Source organism: Salvelinus namaycush, chromosome 16 (genome assembly GCF_016432855.1).
Source record: "Salvelinus namaycush isolate Seneca chromosome 16, SaNama_1.0, whole genome shotgun sequence".
NCBI classification, from domain to species: Eukaryota; Metazoa; Chordata; class Actinopteri; order Salmoniformes; family Salmonidae; genus Salvelinus; species Salvelinus namaycush.
The window spans coordinates 8,274,152-8,294,754 of NC_052322.1; the positions used below are offsets into that span (position 1 = coordinate 8,274,152).

The 20,603-nt window shown below is 43.3% G+C and overlaps 1 protein-coding gene across 1 annotated transcript in view; it reads left to right on the top strand.

Annotated features, from left to right (window-relative positions):
• Positions 1–20,603, top strand: part of LOC120060873 (protein kinase C zeta type-like) — a 136,396-nt gene that overhangs the window by 68,157 nt on the left and 47,636 nt on the right. The window contains exon 6 of the mRNA XM_039010280.1: positions 7,609–7,694. Coding sequence (XP_038866208.1) covers positions 7,609–7,694 — 86 coding nt within the window. The remainder of the gene's footprint in view (positions 1–7,608; positions 7,695–20,603) is intronic.

Here is a 20,603-nt window from a genome sequence, read left to right on the forward strand (position 1 = left end):
TAGATTTGACTGGGTAACTTCGTGCTCACACACACAGACACACGGTCCTTGTTTGGGAGTCCATTTGACTAAAGGGACTGTATTTCTAAGTCTTCAAAAAAACTGAGGGACAGTTGAAATTAATGAAATGATTAGCAACATGCACCTATGGTCAACAACCAATTTGACAGAGCTTGAATAATTTTTTTAAGAATAATGGACTAATGTTGCACAATCCAGGTGTGGAAAGCTCGTCGAGACTTACCCGGAAAGAATCACAGCTGTAATCGTTGCCAAAGGTGATTCTAACATGTATTGACTCAGGGGGTTGAATACTTATTATAAGTAAATGCAATATTTCTGTATTTCATTTTCAATACATTTGCAAAAATGCCTAAATGTTTTCACTTTGTCATTTTGGGGTATTGTGTGTAGATGGGTGAGAAAAAGTATACATTTTAATCAATTTTAAATTCACACTGTAACACAATTTTTGGGGGGGAATAAGTCAAATGGTAAGAATACTTTCTGAAGGCACTGTACATACTAGTAACTGCTCCCTATTGTGTAGTGTCATGGCTTCTGTTTTGCTGATGTGGGAAAAACATACTTGCTTGAATATACAGTGGGGTCCGAAATTATTGACACCCTTCATAAAGATGAGCAATAATGACTGTGTAAAATAAATAATTCAAATACTGAGCTATAATGTATGCAAAAAAAAAAGGGAAAATATATTTTTTTATACTAATACAATTTTTAAATAGGGGTCAAAATGATTGACACTCCTAAATATTCTTATAAATAAGTAGTCAAAAGTTTAGTATTTGGTCCCATATTCCTAGCACGCAATGATTACATCAAGCTTGTGACTCCCATGAGGCTGAAAGAAAATGTTATAATTTCCTGTCATAAAAAAGAAGAAGACATGTTTATATGCTATCCGGGGGGCCCGATCTCTGGGGGGGACCACCGCCCCCAAAAGCTTGTTGGCTGCGGGGGTGTGGGGGGTGCTACGCCAGTGAAAATGACACAATAGATTATTTACCATTTCATTTCTATTGGGCACAAAATAATCTGAAACACAACCAAAATGAACTGAAAATGCATCCAACAAGTTTGTAGAGTCACAAGCTTGATGTAGTCATTGCATGCTAGGAATATGGGACCAAATTCCTTTACCACCTGCATCCCTCATCTACTCTTCAACAGATTGTAACAACACATTTTATGGAATTGCATCATGAGACTCACATAGAGTCAAGTAGGCCTACTGCAGTTTACCAGAAAGAGTGTGACAGAAAAAGAGAGCAGGATAGAGAGAGATTGGAGGGGGATCTTATGCCCATATGAAGCTGAGTCAGAGGACCTGAGTCAGCCAAACTGCTAGCGTCAGACATGTGGCTGCCGCCCACCTGTAATGTGGCAGGTAGTTCACTCGCCGACGCCCACACGCAAAATGATTGGCTCAGTTTTGCTTCTCCACAGTGGCATGTTGTCTCGTCCACCCCCCCCCCCCCCCCCCCCCCCCCCCCCATTCTACTGATGTGGATGAAGGAAAAGAGGGAAGACTGAGTATCTATGGAAACACAGCGAGCTTGTTGATTTGTGGCAGATTTGGTGCATTCCCTTTGGGTGCCTGGAGTTATAACAGGATTAGACAGAGAATCTGAAGAGGAGTGTCGCTAAAAAGAGTGATCTATTTCTTTGTCTCCGTCTGGCATGGTGTGTCTGCCCCGTCTTTATACACACAGGACAGATGTTGAGAAAATACCTCGTTAGCAATGTGTGCCTCCACATTATTGCACCGAGAACCTGCTGCCATTGATCAGAGGAGATGTAATCAGAGACATTCATTGAGATGACAAGGTCTGTTTGGCTGAGTACAACTATTCACAACAGACACCATCCAAACAGTACATCTGGAAAAAAGGCCCTGGTTGTGTCCAAAATGGTACACTATTCATTTTATGGACCCTGGTCAAAAGTAGTGCACTATATACAGTGCCTTCAGAAAGTATTCACACCCCTTGACTTTTTCTAGATTGTGCTGTGTTACAGCCTGAATTTAAAATGGATTAAATTGAGATTCCTGTCACTGGCCTACACACTACACAATGGCCCCATAATGTCAAAGTGGAATTCTGTTTTTTGAAAATGTTACAAATTAGTTAACCGCTTCTCTCTCCCAGATCCGGGATCCTCCTCATCAAAAAAGCTGACTAGCCTAGCCTAACGCGACAGGGATATCATATAATATAATTTTCATGAAATCACAAGTCCAATACAGCAAATGAAAGATAAACATCTTGTGAATCCAGCCATCATTTCCGATTTTTGAAATGTTTTACAGCGAAAACACAATATGTATTTCTATTAGCTAACCACAATAGCAAAAGACTCAACCGCATATTTTCACAATTTTTCTACCGCATAGGTAGCTATCACAAAACCGACCAAATAGAGATATAATTAGTCACTAACCAAGAAACAACTTCATCAAATGACAGTCTTATAACATGTTATACAATAAATTTATGTTTTGTTCGAAAATGTGCATATTTGAGGTATAAATCATAGTTTTACATTGCAGCTACCATCAAAAATATCACCAAAGCAGCCAGAATAATTACAGAGAGCAACGTGAAATACCTAAATACTCATCATAAAACATTTATGAAAAATACATGGTGTACAGCAAATGAAAGATAAACATCTTGTGAATCCAGCCAATATTTCAGATTTTTTAAGTGTTTTACAGCGAAAACACAATATAGCATTATATTAGCTTACCACAATAGCCAAACACACAAATGCATTTATCAGCAGCAAAAGGTAGCGATCGCAAAAACCAGCAAAAGATATAAAATTAATCACTAACCTTGACCAACTTCATCAGATGACAGTCCTATAACATCAGGTTATACAATACACATATGTTTTGTTCGAAAATGTGCATATTTTGAGCTGCAAACCATGGTTATACGTTGTGAATATGTAGCATCGATTCACCAGATTGTCCGGAGATATTTTGGACACTCACCTAATCTGACCAAAGAACTCATCATAAACTTTACTAAAAAATACATGTTGGACAGCAAATGAAAGACACACTAGTTCTTAATGCAACCGCCGTGTTAGATTTAAAAAAATAACTTTACCATAACAAACAGCTTACGTTATAGCGAGACAGCACCCGCAAAAAGGGCGGAAAATAGGACTCAACATTTTCCACAGAAATACGAAATAACATCATAAATTGTTCCTACTTTTGCTGAGCTTCCATCAGAATCTTGTACAAGGAGTCCTTTATCCAGAATAAATCGTTGTTTGGTTTTAGAATGTCATTCTCTCCTGTCGAATTAGCAACCTTAGCTAGCCATGTGGCGCGAACATGCCCATCTTCTCCAGATGCAAAGAAAGGAAAATTCCAAAAGTCGCAATAAACGTTGAATAAACTGATACATCTCGGTTGAAAAAAACTACTTTATGATGTTTTTATCACATCTATCAAATAAAATCAGAGCTGGAGACATCCACCGTCTATACCGAACGCTTTTCAGAAGCCAATGCTGATGTCCTTCCCGCGCCTAGGTAGAGAAAGGAAATTCTGGTCACGTCATTCCAAGAGCTCTTGTTCGACCTCAGATCAAGCTAGACACCCCATTCCACCTTCCACTGCCTGTTGACATCTAGTGGAAGGCGTATGCAGTGCATGCAAATCCATAAATATTAAGCAATTGAATAGGCAGGCCCTGGAACAGAGCATCGTTTTCAGATTCACTTCCTGTCTGGAAGTTTGCTGCCAAATGAGTTCTGTTTTACTCACAGATATAATTCAAACAGTTTTAGAAACTTGAGAGTGTTTTCTATCCAATAGTAATAATAATATGCATATTGTACGATCTAGAATAGAGTACGAGGCCGTATAAATTGGGCACGATTTTTTCCCAAAGTGAAAACAGCGCCCCCTATTCACAAGAAGTTAAAAATAAAAAGCTGAAATGTCTTGAGTCATTAAATATTTTACCCGTTTGTTATGGCAAGCTAAAATAAGTTCAGGAGTAAAAATGTGCTTAACAAATCGCACAATAAGTTGCATGGACTCACTTTGTATGCAATAATAGTGTTTAACATATTTTTGAAAGCCTACGTTATCTCTGTACCCCACACATACAATTATCTGTAAAGTCCGTCAGTCGAGCAGTGAATTTCAAACACAGATTCAATCACAAAGACCAGGGATGTTTTCCAATGCCTCGCAAATAAGGGTACGTATTGGTAGATAGTTTTTTTTTTTAAAGCAGACGTTGAATGTCCCTTTGAGCATGGTGAAGTTATTAATTACACTTTGGATGGTGTATCAATACACCCAGTCACTACGAAGATACAGGCGTCCTTCCTAACTCGGTTGCCGGGGAGGAAGGAAACCGCTCAGAGATTTCACAATGAGGCCAATGGTGACTTTAAAACAGTTTGAGTTTAATGGCTGTGATAGGAGAAAACTGGGCATGGATCAACAACATTGTAGTTACTCCACAATACTGACCTAAATGACAGAGGGAAAAGAATACAACATTTTCCAAAACATGCATCCTGTTTGCAATAAGGCACTAAAGTAATACTGCAAAAAATGTGGCAAAGAAATTAACTTTATGTCCTGAATACAAAGCGTTATGTTTGGAGCAAATCCAACACAACACCTTACTGAGTACCACTTTTCATATTTTCAAGCATGGTGGTGGCTGCATCATGTTATGGGAATGCTTGTCATCAGCAAGTTTTCTTAGGATGAAAATGAAAGGAATAGATCTAAGCACAGGCAAAATCCTAGTGTCTGCTTTCCAACTGACACCGGAAGACAAATTCACCTTTCAACAGGACAATGAACTAAAACACAAGGCCAAATATAAACTTTAGTTGCTTACCAAGACAACATTGAATGTATCTGAGTGGCCTAGTCACAGTTATGACCTAAATCGGTTTGAAAATATATGTCAAGACTTGAAAATGGCTGTCTAGCAATGATCAACACCCAACGCGACAGTTGAAGAATTTTAAAGAGTAATGTGCAGATATTGTACATCCAGGTGTGCAAAGGTCTTAGAGACTTACCCAGAAATACTCACATCTGTAATCATGCCAAAGCTGATTTTAACATTTAAAACTATATAGAGAATAGGTTGCCATTTTGGACGTGGCCCTCTCCATAAAGCCTACAGTACAATCAACCTCTGCAACAGGGATATGTAGCTATTACAGGTCTTTTTGCTGTTGTTTCCTCTCTTTCTTTATGCCGTTTGTTCCTCTCCTTAATCCTCATCCAGTTGTTCAAACGGCCTTAAGTGTCTCGTCTAGCGCTTAAATCCCCTTCGCTATGCCTGATTGGCTGTAGCTAGCTGCTCAGAGAGACAGAGCGAGACAAAGCTGAGAGAGTGTAGTTAGGGGGCACCGAAGGAATACAGAGTTGCTGTACATAAAGTTTAGGGATTCACTATACCTGCTTGAAATGGAGCAGTGGGTGAATATGTGAAGGCTAAAGTCGACTGTCAATAGTGAGATAGACAAACATATGGGGAGAGAGACACTCATGTGCCTCACACAAAGAGAGAGACATAAACAGATATTTAGGCTTAAATGGAAATGGTGTGGGTTCCCCGTTAATGATACCACGGGAAGGCAAAGTACATGACATTTGAAACAGCCACTGACTGGCTTGCTGAATGACTGACTGAATGACCAACTGGTTGCACTGACTAACTGACTGGTTGACTGAATGGTTGCATCCAGCTGGAGATAAACCGTAGAAACAGATCAGAGGCATCAAAATCTCACAGTTTGCGCAACCACAGATCGTGATGTCGTAATGTAGGCATGCGAGTTGTGTTTTAGGGGCGATTTGCTTTGATGGACATTTTGTTCGTAGGCATGGCCATGGTACGCTAACCACATAACTAACCACAGCTAGCATCTGGCGAGGTTGGGGTTGCCATGGCAACAGAGGCAAAGGGGAGCGTAGGATGCTTTCTGCCGCACCCATCCGGCGAACCAGTAAGGATGCATGTTGAGACTAGACGAGGAGAGGGAGGGAGAGAGGGAGAGAGGGAGAGAGGGAGAGAGGGAGGGAGGGAGGGAGGGAGGGAGGGAGGGGGGGAGGGGAGGGGGAGAGAGGGAGAGAGGGAGGGAGGGAGGGAGGGAGAGAGTGTGCTTGTTCGTGTGTGAGTGAGAGGGTGGAGAGAGACCAGAGGAAGTGTATATGTGTGTGTGAGAGGCAGAGGGAGAGAAAGAAACCCGTATTAGTATGATTCCCCCAAACAGATTGGTATACCCAATTCAGCTCATGCTGGGATATGACTTCAGGGAAACTGTCAACACATGAAACTGTCAATTTCATGTAACAACATCCTGTTGCTGGAAATGAGTGTCACAGTGAATCATATTTGACATCATCATTATGTCTGACAGCATTGTCATCATCATTTATAGCTGGATTAGCTATTCTCAGCTCGGGCAGTTGTTGAATTGTACCGACAGTATAGAACATTTAAGTATACATTCATTTCATCAAATGATTTGATCATATCTATTTATATGCGTTTTAATCATCTTAACATCTCATGGTTGGCTATAAGCAAAACTTTTGCATTTGATATTGACGTTTTAAGATGGATCACATTTCTGCGAAGCATATTATTTAATTCATTTGCCTGGTATTTGTTTAAGGAGATAGTGAAGCACGCTCCCGTCTTCAATCTATGAATTTCCTTTTTAATACAATACTTGGATCTCATAATAATATTATGCTGAACAAATTCCACTTAGTCTTACCTTTTGTAAATATATATATATCACTGATAATTATCTGGGAGGTGTATTTAGTGTTAGGATCCTTGATAAAACACGTTGGTCCATATTCACAAAGTGTGTCAGAGTAGGAGTGCTGGTCAGGTCCCCTTTGTTCTTTTAACCTCATTCATTATGATCTAAAAGTCTAAACTGATCTAAGATCAGCACTCCTACTCTGAGACGCTTGCTACATAGTGCTAAATCCTTGTGCTTAGTCTGTTGATACAGGGTTGTTTATTATGCAGTATTATACACTGTATTAATAGACAGCTCAGAAGGTATAAATAGCAGCCTGGACCTTTTACATTCCCATCAGGATTCAAGACATTACTGAGAAATTAATAAGACCAGGACCTCAAGGGAGAGAGGAGGGACATAATGAAGTGGAGGTATAGAGGGACAAAGGAGAGAACGAGAGAGAGGATGGGAGGGAGGGAGGGAGGGAGGAAGGGAGGAAGGGAGGAAGAAAGGAAGAAAGGAAGAAAGAAGGAAAGGTGAGAAAGTTCAACAGAGGACGGCAGGGGAGAGAGATTTCTCCTCTGTTGGAAGGAGAAAGGGGAGGGTAGGATGGATAGAAAGGGAGGGAGGGAGGGAGGAAAGTGCTGAGAGAATGTGTGTGAGCATGCGTGCGTGTCTCTTTTTCTATGACTACTCACTCGCTCCTGTTTGATTTTGGAGGACCTTGCACTGCTCCATCCACCACTATCTTCTCCATCCTTCTCTCCATCCCTTTCTCACTCCCTGCCATGCAGCTACTGTACAACCTTTTCCTCTCTCTCCTAGAATCGATCTACCGCCGCGGGGCCAGAAGATGGAGGAAGCTCTACCGAGTCAACGGACACCTCTTCCAGGCCAAGCGCTTTAACAGGGTGAGTAGTAGTGTCACATTCCCCCTCCCCGACACATCCCATTCCCCCTCTAGCACGCTACCTCCAGTTTAGAGATCATTTGCACAGTCATTGGTAGGTTTGTCAATAGTGTAATGATTCTCAACCTGTTTAACGCTACCATTGAAGATGATGAAAAAAAAAAAATATATATATATATTGGTGATATTGACGTGGTTTTTGGACAAAGATTTTGGACAAAGTTAGCATTTGGTGACAGCAGCCAGGTAAACAATACCAAAGCATGGATTGCTGTTCTTCTTGACCAAAGCCTGCTTTCAGGGCAAGTAAACTAAAATGTCATTTAGTAATTTGGGTGAACTATCCCTTTAATAAAACAGTGACTTAAGGATTTGATGAGAACAGACCTTGTTGGTATTTTTGAAAGAAGGTGTGAAAGTGTTAACAATCGTCTACTACTACTGTACAGAGTAGTACAGCTAGTTCAGTACATTCATTCACAAACACGTAGTGGTTGAATAATACATTACTCATAGTCAAGTCACTGCCACAGCTGTCTGGATATGCATGATTCAAGATGGCTGCTGATGGTGGCCTATTTAACGGGTTGCCTTGTTTCTGTCCAGTGTTTCCAGATTTCTATGAAATATGACCAATAAATCATTATAATATGAGTCAAATTTATTTCATTTAAAAAAAAATGGTAATTAAGTATGTTTAAAAGCTGTTTTTCTGTGTTGGAATGGTGTGGGCGTACCCCAACAACAGAATGGTGTAGGTGTATAAAGGTCATTAAAAATATTCATGCGAGTAGACCGCTGATTGGCCGTCATCCTCTATGAGGAAATGGCTAGTATTTTTAAAACATAGGGAACTGGTCTGTCTGCTCAATATAAAGGATCAAAACTGGTGGAGGAATAAAAATAGCATAAATAGGAAAGCATACCAGTTTCATTTGAGGACCAGGATGTTGACAGCTGTGCCATACAGATTGCAAAATAGTTGGGAAGAGATTTTTGATGTACCGATTCCATGGTACAGGGTGTATGAGTTGATATATAAAACAACGCAAGATTCAAGACTTAGTGCTTTTCAGCTAAAATTATTATATAGAATTCTTGCCACCAACAAAATGTTGAATATTTGGGGCATTCAATCATCGAAGCTCTGCAGAATCAATAGACAATTTATTTTGGTATTGCCCTCATGTCTCAGGTTCAGGAATGGCTGAAAATGCAGAATATTGATCTAAAATTGACTCTAGAAATAGTACTGTTGGGAGATCTGGAGATAACAGGTCAGTCAATTAGAAATATACTAATACTCTTAGTAAAAATATTTATCTTCAACTCGCAATCTGTGGATTCTATTCGATTAGATAGATTGAAATGGTATGTTAAACATCCCAGCCTATATATATATATATATATATATATATATATATATATATATATATATATATATATATATATATATATATATGGTGCGTAGAAACCCGAAGAGGGTGGCCAGCAGAGATAGGTGGGAGGGGCTGAGGGAAGCTGAGGGTTGGGATGTGGAATTGGAGACAAGTGGGAGTGGAGTTGCTGGGCGGGGGACAGAATGACAGTCAAAGATAAAAGTCGAAAAAAAGAAAGTCAAAATGAAACATAACAAAAAGTATGTTTGAGTGACAGTGAGGGGCAGTGTTTTTACAGCTAATGCCGGTTTGCCTGAGGCTGATGCCGTGCAGGTGTTTGTGCACATGCATATACACACACACAGGTAAATAGTGCCATACATGCACTCAAACATTGAGGGGCAGCTCTTGGGGAACTGTGGGGGGGATCTTGGAGGGCTGGCGGTTGGGCTGATGGATTGCTGGCTCGGGTCCCCGTTGTTTGACCTTGTGGGAGATCTGTCGACGTGCCCTTGAGCAGGGCGTTGACTCTGGTTGCTTCTGTGTGTCGCTCTGGATGGGTGTCTGTTAGATGACTAATGTGATGTAGTTGTTGAGCGGCTTCACTGCAGGTATATTGTACGTTTTAAACATTCAATATATATATATATTTTTTTAAAGAGTTAAGGTTAGGGTAAGGGATCAAATCAAAGTTTATTTGTCACGTGCGCCGAATACAATGCTTACTTACAGGCTCTAACCAATAGTGCAAAAAAGGTATTAGGTGAACAATAGGTAAGTAAAGAAATAAAACAACAGTAAAAAGACAGGCTATATACAGTAGAAAAGGCTATAAAAGTAGTGAGGCTACATACAGGCACCGGTTAGTCAGGCTGATTGAGGTAGTATGTACACGTAGATATGGTTAAAGTGACTATGCATATATGATGAACAGAGAGTAGCAGTAGCGTAAAAGAGGGGTTGGCGGGTGGTGGGTGGTGGGACACAATGCAGATAGCTCGGGTTAGTCAATGTGCAGGAGCACTGGTTGGTCGGCCCAATTGAGGTAGTATGTACATGAATGTATAGTTATAGTGACTATGCATATATGATAAACAGAGAGTAGCAGCAGCGTAAAAATAGGGGTTGGGGGGGGCACACAATGCAAATAGTCCGGGTAGCCATTTGATTACCTGTTCAGGAGTCTTATGGCTTGGGGGTAAAAACTGTTGAGAAGCCTTTTTGTCCTAGACTTGGTACTCTGGTACCGCTTGCGATGCGGTAGTAGAGAGAACAGTCTATGACTGGGGTGGCTGGGGTCATTGACCATTTTTAGGGCCTTCCTCTGACACCGCCTGGTCCTGGATGGCAGGCAGCTTATCCCCAGTGATGTACTGGGCCGTACGCACTACCCTCTGTAGTGCCTTGCGGTCAGAGGCCGAGCAATTGCCGTACCAGGCAGTGATGCAACCAGTCAGGATGCTCTCGATGTTGCAGCTGTAGAACCTTTTGAGGATCTCAGGACCCATGCCAAATCTTTTTAGTTTCCTGAGGGGGAATAGGCTTTGTCGTGCCCTCTTCATGACTGTCTTGGTGTGTTTGGACCATTCTAGTTTGTTGTTGATGTGGACATCAAGGAATTTGAAGCTCTCAACCTGCTCCACTACAGCCCCGTCGATGAGAATGGGGGCGTTCTCGGTCCTCCTTTTCCTGTAGTCCACAATCATCTCCTTAGTCTTGGTTACGTTGAGGGATAGGTTGTTATTCTGGCACCACCCGGGCAGGTCTCTGATCTCCTCCCTATAGGCTGTCTCGTCGTTGTCGGTGATCAGGCCTACCACTGTTGTGTCGTCTGCAAACTTAATGATGGTGTTGGAGTCGTGCCTGGCCATGCATTCGTGGGTGAACAGGGAGTACAGGAGGGGACTGAGCACACACCCCTGGGGAGCTCCTGTGTTGAGGATCGGCGTGGCAGATGTGTTGCTACCTACCCTCACCACCTGGTGGCGACCCATCAGGAAGTCCAGGATCCAGTTGCAGAGGGAAGTGTGTAGTCCCAGGATCCTTAGCTTAGTGATGAGCTTTGAGGGTACTATGGTGTTGAACGTTGAGCTGTAGTCAATGAATAGCATTCTCACATAAGTGTTCTTTTTGTCCAGGTGGGAAAGGGCAGTGTGGAGTGCAATAGAGATTGCATCATCTGTGGATCTGTTTGGGCGGTATGCAAATTGGAGTGGGTCTAGGGTTTCTGTGATAATGGTGTTGATGTGAGCCATTACCAACCTTTCAAAGCACTTCATGGCTACGGACGTGAGTGCTACGGGTCTGTAGTCATTTAGGCAGGTTACCTTAGTGTTCTTGGGCACAGGGACTATGGTGGTCTGCTTGAAACATGTTGGTATTACAGACTCAATCAGGGACATGTTGAAAATGTAAGTGAAGACACCTGCCAGTTGGTCAGCACATGCCCGGAGCACACGTCCTGGTAATCCATCTGGCCCCGCAGCCTTGTGTATGTTGACCTGTTTAAAGGTCTTACTCACGTCAGCTACGGAGAGCGTGATCACACAGTCGTCCGGAACAGCTGATACTCTCATGCATGCATCAGTGTTTCTTGCCTCGAAGCGAGCATAGAAGTGATTTAGCTCGTCTGGAAGGCTTGTGTCACTGGGCAGCTCGCGGCTGTGCTTCCCTTTGTAGTCTGTAATAGTTTGCAAGCCCTGCCACATAAGACGAGCATCAGAGCCTGTGTAGTATGATTCAATCTTAGCCCTGTATTGACGCTTTGCCTATTTGATGATTCATCGCAGGGCATAGCAGGATTTCTTGTAAGCTTCCGGGTTAGAGTCCCGCACCTTGAAAGCTTGTTAATCCATGGCTTCTGGTTGGGGTATGTACGTACAGTCACTGTGGGGACGACGTCCCCGATGCACTTATTGATAAAGCCAGTGACTGATGTGGTGTACTCCTCAATGCCATCGGAAGAATCCCGGAACATGTTCCAGTCTGTGATAGCAAAACTGTCCTGTAGTTTAGCATCTGCTTCATCTGACCAATTTTTTATAGACCGTGTCACTGGTGCTTCCTGCTTTAATTTTTGCTTGTAAGCAGGAATCAGGAGGATAGAGTTGTGGTCAGATTTACCAAATGGAGGGCGAGGGAGAGCTTTGTACGCATCTCTGTGTGTGGAGTACAGGTGATCTAGAATTATTTTCCCTCTGGTGCACATTTAACATGTTGTTAGAAATTTGATCGAACAGATTTAAGTTTCCCTGGATTAAAGTCTCCGACCACTAGGAGCGCCGCCTCTGGGTGAGTGGTTTCCTGTTTACTTATTGCCTTATACAGCTGACTGAGTGCAGTCTTAGTGCCAGCATCTGTCTGTGGTGGTAAATAAACAGCCACGAAAAGTATAGCTGAAAACTCTCTAGGCAAGTAGTGTGGCCTGCAATTTATCACAATATACTCTACTTCAGGTGAGCCAAATCTATAGACTTCCTTAGATTTCGTGCACCAGCTGTTGTTTACAAATATGCACAGACCGTCCCCCCATCGTCTTACCAGAGTGTGCTGTTCTATCTTGCCGGTGCAGCGTATATCCCGCTAGCTGAATATCCATGTCGTCATTCAGCCACGATTCCGTGAAACATAGGATATTACAGTTTTTGATGTCCCATTGGTAGGATATTCGTGATCGTACCTCATCTAATTTATTGTCCAATGAATGCACGTTGGCGAGTAGTATTGACGGTAACGGCAGCTTTCCTACTCGCCTTCTCCGGGTCCTGACGAGGCATCCGGCTCTTTGTCCTCTGTACCTGCGTCACTTCCTCTTGCAAATAACGGGGATGTCGGCCCTGTGGGGTGTTTGGAGAGGGTTAATAAGATAAGGGTTAAGGTTAGTGTTAGTAGATAGTTTGTTGAAATGTTACTAATAGTCTGTAGAGCATCAAATAAAGTGTTACCTAATAAAAAATAAAGTATTTTTAAAACAGTCTGTTTGAGATACAAGTTTGAGGTGGGTTTTTTGTCCAATTTATGCTTTGGCCACAAATACGAGTATAGGATGAGTCAACAACATTATTTTGGTTTGAGTTAACCGAATATGAACTCTTATAAGTGAGGTTTCCACTGGACAGTTTAAGGTTAGAGACAGAAAGTGTATGCGTCTGTATGTTGTTGTGGCAATCTAGCTGTAATGCTTTAATGCACTGCCAGTGTTAGTGTCCACTCTGGCTTGAAGACGAGGCTAGGAGGGTAATGTTGTTCAAGGCAGGCCCTTAAGTACCTATTGCATCTGAAAGGAAATGGGAGTCAGGGGCAGGGCTCGTGTGCTTGAAGATATTACCAAAATACAGGATGGACCTTGGGTGCTTTTGTCTACTGGTGGACGTCTAGACCAGACTGAGAGCTCTAATCTGCCAACTTAGCACTGTACTGTAGTCTCCTCACTCCAATAGACCTCAATTAGGCATTAGGCAGGTGCACTCGCTGATGCACTGGAAGAGACTGAATGTTATGTTGGAGCCATGTTTATGTGCTTAGACATTAGACTGGTATAGTTTTGGCAAACGTAACATTTTTACAAGCTTCTGTAATCTGTCCTTCTGTATTTCCTCTATGTACATGAATTTGTCAGCCATGTTATTGTGGCCACATCAAATGTTAGCTACACCAAATTGCTTGTCTAAGGTTGATAGTTGTGTCACTATGATGTCACGTTTGTCACTATATGTACGATCGTTGCCACGGCACATGGTTTTACAGTAAGTCCTTGTTGGCGCATCTTTCCCAAACGTCTCTCCTCTCCATGCCTCACACCATCCCTCCTTCTCCCCTCTTTTTATCTCGCTCCTCTATACAGTATAAACAAGTCATCCAGCAGAAGTAGGTCAGGTTTCTCCTCTCCCCTATTCTTTTCCCATCCCTCTTCATTCCTCCCTCTCTCAACTGCTCTCTTTCCCTCCCCCTTTCTCACACCACCCCTCCCTCTCTTTATCCATCTCCCTTGTTGTCCCGCTCTTCTGTCCATCTCCATCTCTTCCCTCTGTTGTACAGGAGAAAGATTATTTGTGAATGCCTACCATTAGACATAATGGGGTCCCTTTAGTAGCTGTGGTGCAGGTAATGTATCAGAATGTTGTATTCCTGCCATTAGCGTTCTCAGCTATGAGCTAGCACTCCATTAGGGAGATGACTGACTGGAGCTCCTGTCTAGTTAGTAGTTCCTTTAGCATGCTGCGGATATAGAACCCAAACAAAGCAGTCGTCAGTTCACAGCTCTCCAATGAGACGCGAGAGAGAGATTGTTTTTAATTTTCTCCAATAAAATGTATTACTTACTTGTTGTCAGTTTTGGTGTACGGTAAGCTGACTTACAGAAGGGGGGTCCACTTGTTGCGGTCAATAGCACTAAGTAGATTTTTGTTGCATTGTTAGCAACCTTTTTATGTGTGACCATGAGCAAAACATTCCTGTACACACACAACTGAATATCCCATGTAAATATCCCAGACTGGGATGGCTATATAATGTCTGTTATCTAACAGAGCAGTGGGGAATTTGTCTCTGAGAGGTTGATTTAACTGCTATGACTCAGGGCCAACCGCATGCCGAGCTAATGCACTTTAAATAGGGCTCGTTCCACATTGCTTCCCTAGTGCTCTCCTAGTGCTTAGCAGCATTATGGCCCAGCAAAGGCCAGCCAGTGAGAAGACGTGTATTAGCCATTTTGGAGCTGACAGTGAGCTGGCTCATAAAGGATGTGCATCTCAAATGGCACCCTATCCCCCCGCCCCTAGATACGCGCTGGAACAATTTACTGTCCCATCAGGGAAAAACAGACAAGAGAGTAGTAGTAGTAGTGACCACTTGGGGTATACACTACCGTTCAAAAGTTTGGGGTCACTTAGAATTTCCTGTCCATTAAAATAACATCAAATTGATCAGAAATACAGTGTAGACATCGTTAATGTTGTAAATTACTATTGTAGCTGGAAACGGCAGATTTTTTATGGAATATCTATATAGGCGTACAGAGGCCCATTATCAGCAACAATCACTCCTGTGTTCCAATGGCATGTTGTGTTAGCTAATCCAAGTTTATCATTTTAAAAGGCTAATTGATCATTAGAAAACCCTTTTGCAATTATGTTAGCACAGCTGAAAATGTTGTCCTGATTAAAGAAGCAATAAAACTGGCCTTCTTTAGACTAGTTGAGTATCTGGAGCATCAGCATTTGTGGGTTCGATTACAGGCTCAAAATGGCCAGAAGCAAAGCACTTTCTTCTGAAACTCGTCAGTCTATTCTTGTTCTGAGAAATTAAGGCTATTCCATGCGAGAAATTGGCAAGAAACTGAAGATCTTGTACAACGCTGTGTACAACTCCCTTCACAGAACAGCGCAAACTGGTTCTAACCAGAATAGAAAGAGGAGTGCAAGGCCCTGGTGCACAACTGAGCAAGAGGACAAGTACATTCGAGTGTCTAGTTTGAGAAACAGATGCCTCACAAGTCCTCAACTGGCAGCTTCGTTAAATAGTACCCGCAAAACACCAGTCTCAACGTCAACAGTGTAGAGGCGACTCCGGGATGCTGGCCTCGTCATGTTGACATGCACATGATAGGTATGTAGATAGTTATGCACGGCCAAACATAAGATATTGAGCTGTAGATGGCTGCAAGGCAGTAATTGTTTCTTTGCACTGTCTTCCATCAGAACAATCACTTTGTCTGATTTGACAAATGCTCGGCACACTTCGACAGGGTAGCTAGCTACACTTACACTAGCCTGTGGATTGGTAGCTTTCAATCTCCATGAAGTTTCTGTCCCATACATATTGCATCCGGCTGTGGCAGGCGACATTGCCTCCCACAATGTAAACAACTTTCTCACATAGCCAACTACACTTTTCTCCTATGTCTGGGATTCGGCTAGCTAAAGTTAGCTTGTAACTTTGATAGCAATTAGCAAGGATACTGACATGACATTTAGCTATTCTGCGATTCTGACATTGCTTAATTATGTACAGGTACGTAAGTAAATGTATGTCACGTCAGCATCTTGCGGTCGAAGCTAGCTAGCTATCTAACTACTCTGCTAACTGTATCCCCACGGAAAGTGTAGGCTGGAAGTTTTACAGTTTACATTGTGTGAGGCAACCCGACTTCCCCGCTGCTTTCCCCAAAGGGTTCGGCTGATTTGAAAATGGGGTCACGAAACAGCTCTGAATAAAATATAAATGTGCCGCTAAGTTCATAGAGCAGTTCATAGAATGCGATTGTGATAAACAGAGTGCTTTCTGTTTTTCTCCTGCAAATGTGGCTCTAAATTTTAAACGGTTGGAGCCACTGTATTATGACCCCATTCCTGAAAGCTAAGAATCTCAGGAACATTAGCTGCTCACAAGCTGTGCAGGACAACATTAGAATAGACAGGACCAGGCATAATCAGACTGGGGGGAAAAGCACCACATCAAGATCATACACAATTATTGCCTGGTGATCTTCTTATCACTTCCCAATACCTTTCTGAATAATTAGAGGTCATTTCAAATCATACTTCCTTCAGGTTGAAATACTGTCAAAGTACTGTCAGACTGAAATAGCCCAGAATAAAAAAGTTAACGTTGGCTGTTGATTGGATTACCACTTACCAAGAACTATTTTTATGTCACCACATTCTATAAGCATAGGATAAAGTGCAAAAGGGCTTTGAATATTCCGTTTTTATCTAGCAAATTATGGTATGGATATGAAAGTGGTTCAGATGTATTGCAGCTCATATTTTGTTCGTCTGTCCATTTCTTTCTGCAGACAAGCTCCCAAACCCATCCAGGATGTGTTCCCTTGGCATCTTGGAACTCCTGGTGGATGCAAAGGCCTACGCAGGTGTTAGGCGTGTATATGGGAGGCGAAGTCAAGTGCAGGAGAGCGGAGTATATTAAACAGGCGCACTTTAATACCGGTCAACAACGACAGCACATAAAACATACTAGTGCCACAAACACGGTCTAAAACAAAAGTGCAGCGCCTGACAAAATAATCACATAACAATAAACAATTACACACAAAAAATTTAGATTGATTTGGGAATGAAAAGCAGGTGTGTATGGAACAAGACAAAACAAATGGACATATGAGAAATGGAGCGGCGATGGCTAGAAAGCCGGTGACGTCGATCGCCGAATGCCGCCCGGACAAGGAGAGGAGCCGACTTTGGGGGAAGTCGTGACAGGAGGCTGTAGCTCCACTCTGATCCTATGGCCCAGATAGTCCCAGCCCCAACTGACAAAGCTCTTATAGGCCAGATACCTGTAATGAATACCAATTTCTTCTATTGGTCATACAGCCAATCACAGATAGACAAGTTGCCCTTGTCCATTGACAATTCCTACTAAGTCTGTCAAAGAGCAGGGTTTAGCCAGTACATGTACTGAAAATTTGTCAAATAGACCCAAGATTGTTCTGCTATGGGGACAAAAGTTATATATATTTGTTTTTTCAGACAGTGTAGTGGTTGAACCATGCCCTATAACCGATTAGTAGGAATTATCAATGGGTAGGGGCTATGAGTCTATCTGTGATTGACTATGACTATTTGAAGACAGATTTGTAGTGTGTGTAGGGTCAGTGGTCACCAACCATCCTCCCGGAGATCTATTCCCCAGTAAATTTTCACCCCAACCACCACATATCACAACAAATAATTGTTGAGAAGCTGAGTGTAATTGGGTATGTGCAATACTAAGTCATCCACCTTTCCTGTCACGGGATGAGATTATAGCTGTGTATAGTAATGTCAGTGTTCGAGAAAGCTGGTGATGACAATGTAAATAAAGCCACTCCTTTTTTGTTCTCGATACCATCAATGACTACTTCGTTGCTGCTCTATACCTGCTATCTGATTATGTTTAGCTAAAACCCTCATACTTTCACCATGAACTCTTTTCCTTTCACAGGAACACCTTCCCGAGCTTGAGCACATGTAAAACAATAACTGGAAAATATACTTACATGGCATGATCTAGACTTTCATCATAACCTTGTTTACGATCTGTTTATTATGTTGTGTGATAACTGACGAGACAACAACCTTTCATTGCAGTCTGGTTTCTTTATTCACTTTCAACAGCAGAAACCATTCTAAAATGTGTAATTCAAGATTGTTTACTTGTTAGTGTCACGTTCGTCGTATGAATCGGACCAAGGCGCAGCGTGGTATGCGTACATTCTTTATTATAATAAGAATGAACACTGAACAAACTAACCAAAATAACAAAACGACACGTGAAGCTATACAAAACGAGTGCTGACAGACAACTACACATAGACAAGAACCCACAAACACCAAAGGGAAAATGGCTACCTAAATATGATCCCCAATCAGAGACAACGATAAACAGCTGCCTCTGATTGGGAACCATATCAGGCCACCATAGACATACAAAAAACTCTAGACATACAAAAAACCCTAGACAATGCAAAAACTAGCGTACCCACTCTAGTCACGCCCTGACCTAACCAAAATATGAAGAAAACAGATATCTCAGGTCAGGGCGTGACAGTACCCCCCCCAAAAGGTGCGGACTCCAGGCCGCAAACCTGAACCTATAGGGGAGGGTCCGGGTGGGCATCTACCCTCGGTGGCGGCTCCGGTTCTGGACGCAGCCCCCCCTCTTTATGCTGATCCCTCCGCCTTTGTAAAACCGGACCGTGGATCATCGCCGGAGGCTCCGGACTGCGGATCGTCGCCGGAGACCCCGGACTGGGGACCGTCGCCGGAAGCCCCGGACTGGTTACCGTCGCCGGAAGCCCCGGACTGGGTACCGTCGCCGGAAGCCCCGGACTGGTTACCGTCGCCGGAAGCCCCGGACTGGGTACCGTCGCCGGAAGCCCCGGACTGGGTACCGACGCCGGAAGCTCCGGACTGGGTACCGACGCCGGAAGCTCCGGACTGGGAACCGTCGCCGGAAGCTCTGGACTGTGGAAGCGCACTGGAGGCCTGATGCGTGGTGCCGGAACTGGTGGTACCGGGCTGAGGACACGCACCTCAGGGCGAGTGCGGGGAAGAGGCACAGGACATACTGAACTGTGAAGGCGCACTGGAGGTCTGATGCGTGGTGCCGGCACTGGTGGTACCGGGGACACGCACCTCAGGGCGAGTGCGGAGAGGAGGCACAGGACGTACTGGACTGTGGAGGCGCACTGGAGATCTGGAGCGTAGAGCTGGCACAATGCGTCCTGGCTGGATGCTCACTTGAGCCCGGCAAGTGCGGGGCGCTAGCACAGACGCACTGGGCTGTGCAGACGCACCGAAGACACAGTACGCAGAGCCGGCGCAGGATATCCTGGTCCAAGGAGGTGTACTGGAGACCAGGAGCGCTGAGCCGGCACCATCCGTCCTGGCTGGATGCCCATTCTAGCCCGGCAAATGCGAGGAGCTGGAATAGAGCGCACCGGGCTATGAATGCGAACTGTAGACACCGTGCGTATCACTGCGTAACACGATATCTGACCAGTCACACGCTCCCCACGGTAAGCACGAGGAGTTGGCTCAGGTCTCCAACTTGAATCAGCCAATCCCCTCGTGTGCCCCCCCAAAAAAATAATTATTGGGGCTGCCTCTCGGGCTTCCGTGCTAACCGTGTCCCCTCGTATCGTCGCCATTCCTCCTGCGTTATCTCCACCTGCTTCCATCTTGTCCCCTGCCATTACCTCCTCCCAGGTCCAGGATGTCCTCCACTCATCGTTCTCCCGGGCCCAGGATGTCCGCTCCTCATTAACACGCTGCTTGGTCCTTTTGTGGTGGGTTCTTCTGTCACGTTCGTCGTATGACAGAAGGCGCAGCGTGGTATGGACCAAGGCGCAGCGTGGTATGCGTACATTCTTTATTATATAAAGAATGAACACTGAACAAACTAACCAAAATAACAAAACGACACGTGAAGCTATACAAACGAGTGCTGACAGGCAACTACACATAGACAAGAACCCACGAACACCAAAAGGAAAATGGCTACCAAAATATGATCCCCAATCAGAGACAACGATACACAGCTGCCTCTGATTGGGAACCATATCAGGCCACCATAGACCTACAAATCACGTAGACCTACAAAAACCCTAGACATACAAAAAACCCTAGACAATGAAAAACTAGCGTACCCACTCTAGTCACGCCCTGACCTAACCAAAATATAAAGAAAACAGATATCTCAGGTCAGGGCGTGACAGTTAGAAAAATGGTAATAAGTTATAATATCCAGTATCATCAAAGTCCATTCTGTAAAATTCTGAAATAAACTTTGAGATGATACTAAAGATTATACCATGTAGTCTGCCTTGTAGATGATCATGGTATTCTGCAATGAATAGACGGCAGACAGGGTATAGGCTATTTATTGCCTTAACTCCCTTATCTTACCTCATTTGCACTCACTGTATATAGACTTTTTGTTTTCTTTTGTTCTACTGTGTTATTGACTGTACATGTGTAACTCTGTGTTGTTGTATGTGTCGAACTGCTATGCTTTATCTTGGCCAGGTCGCA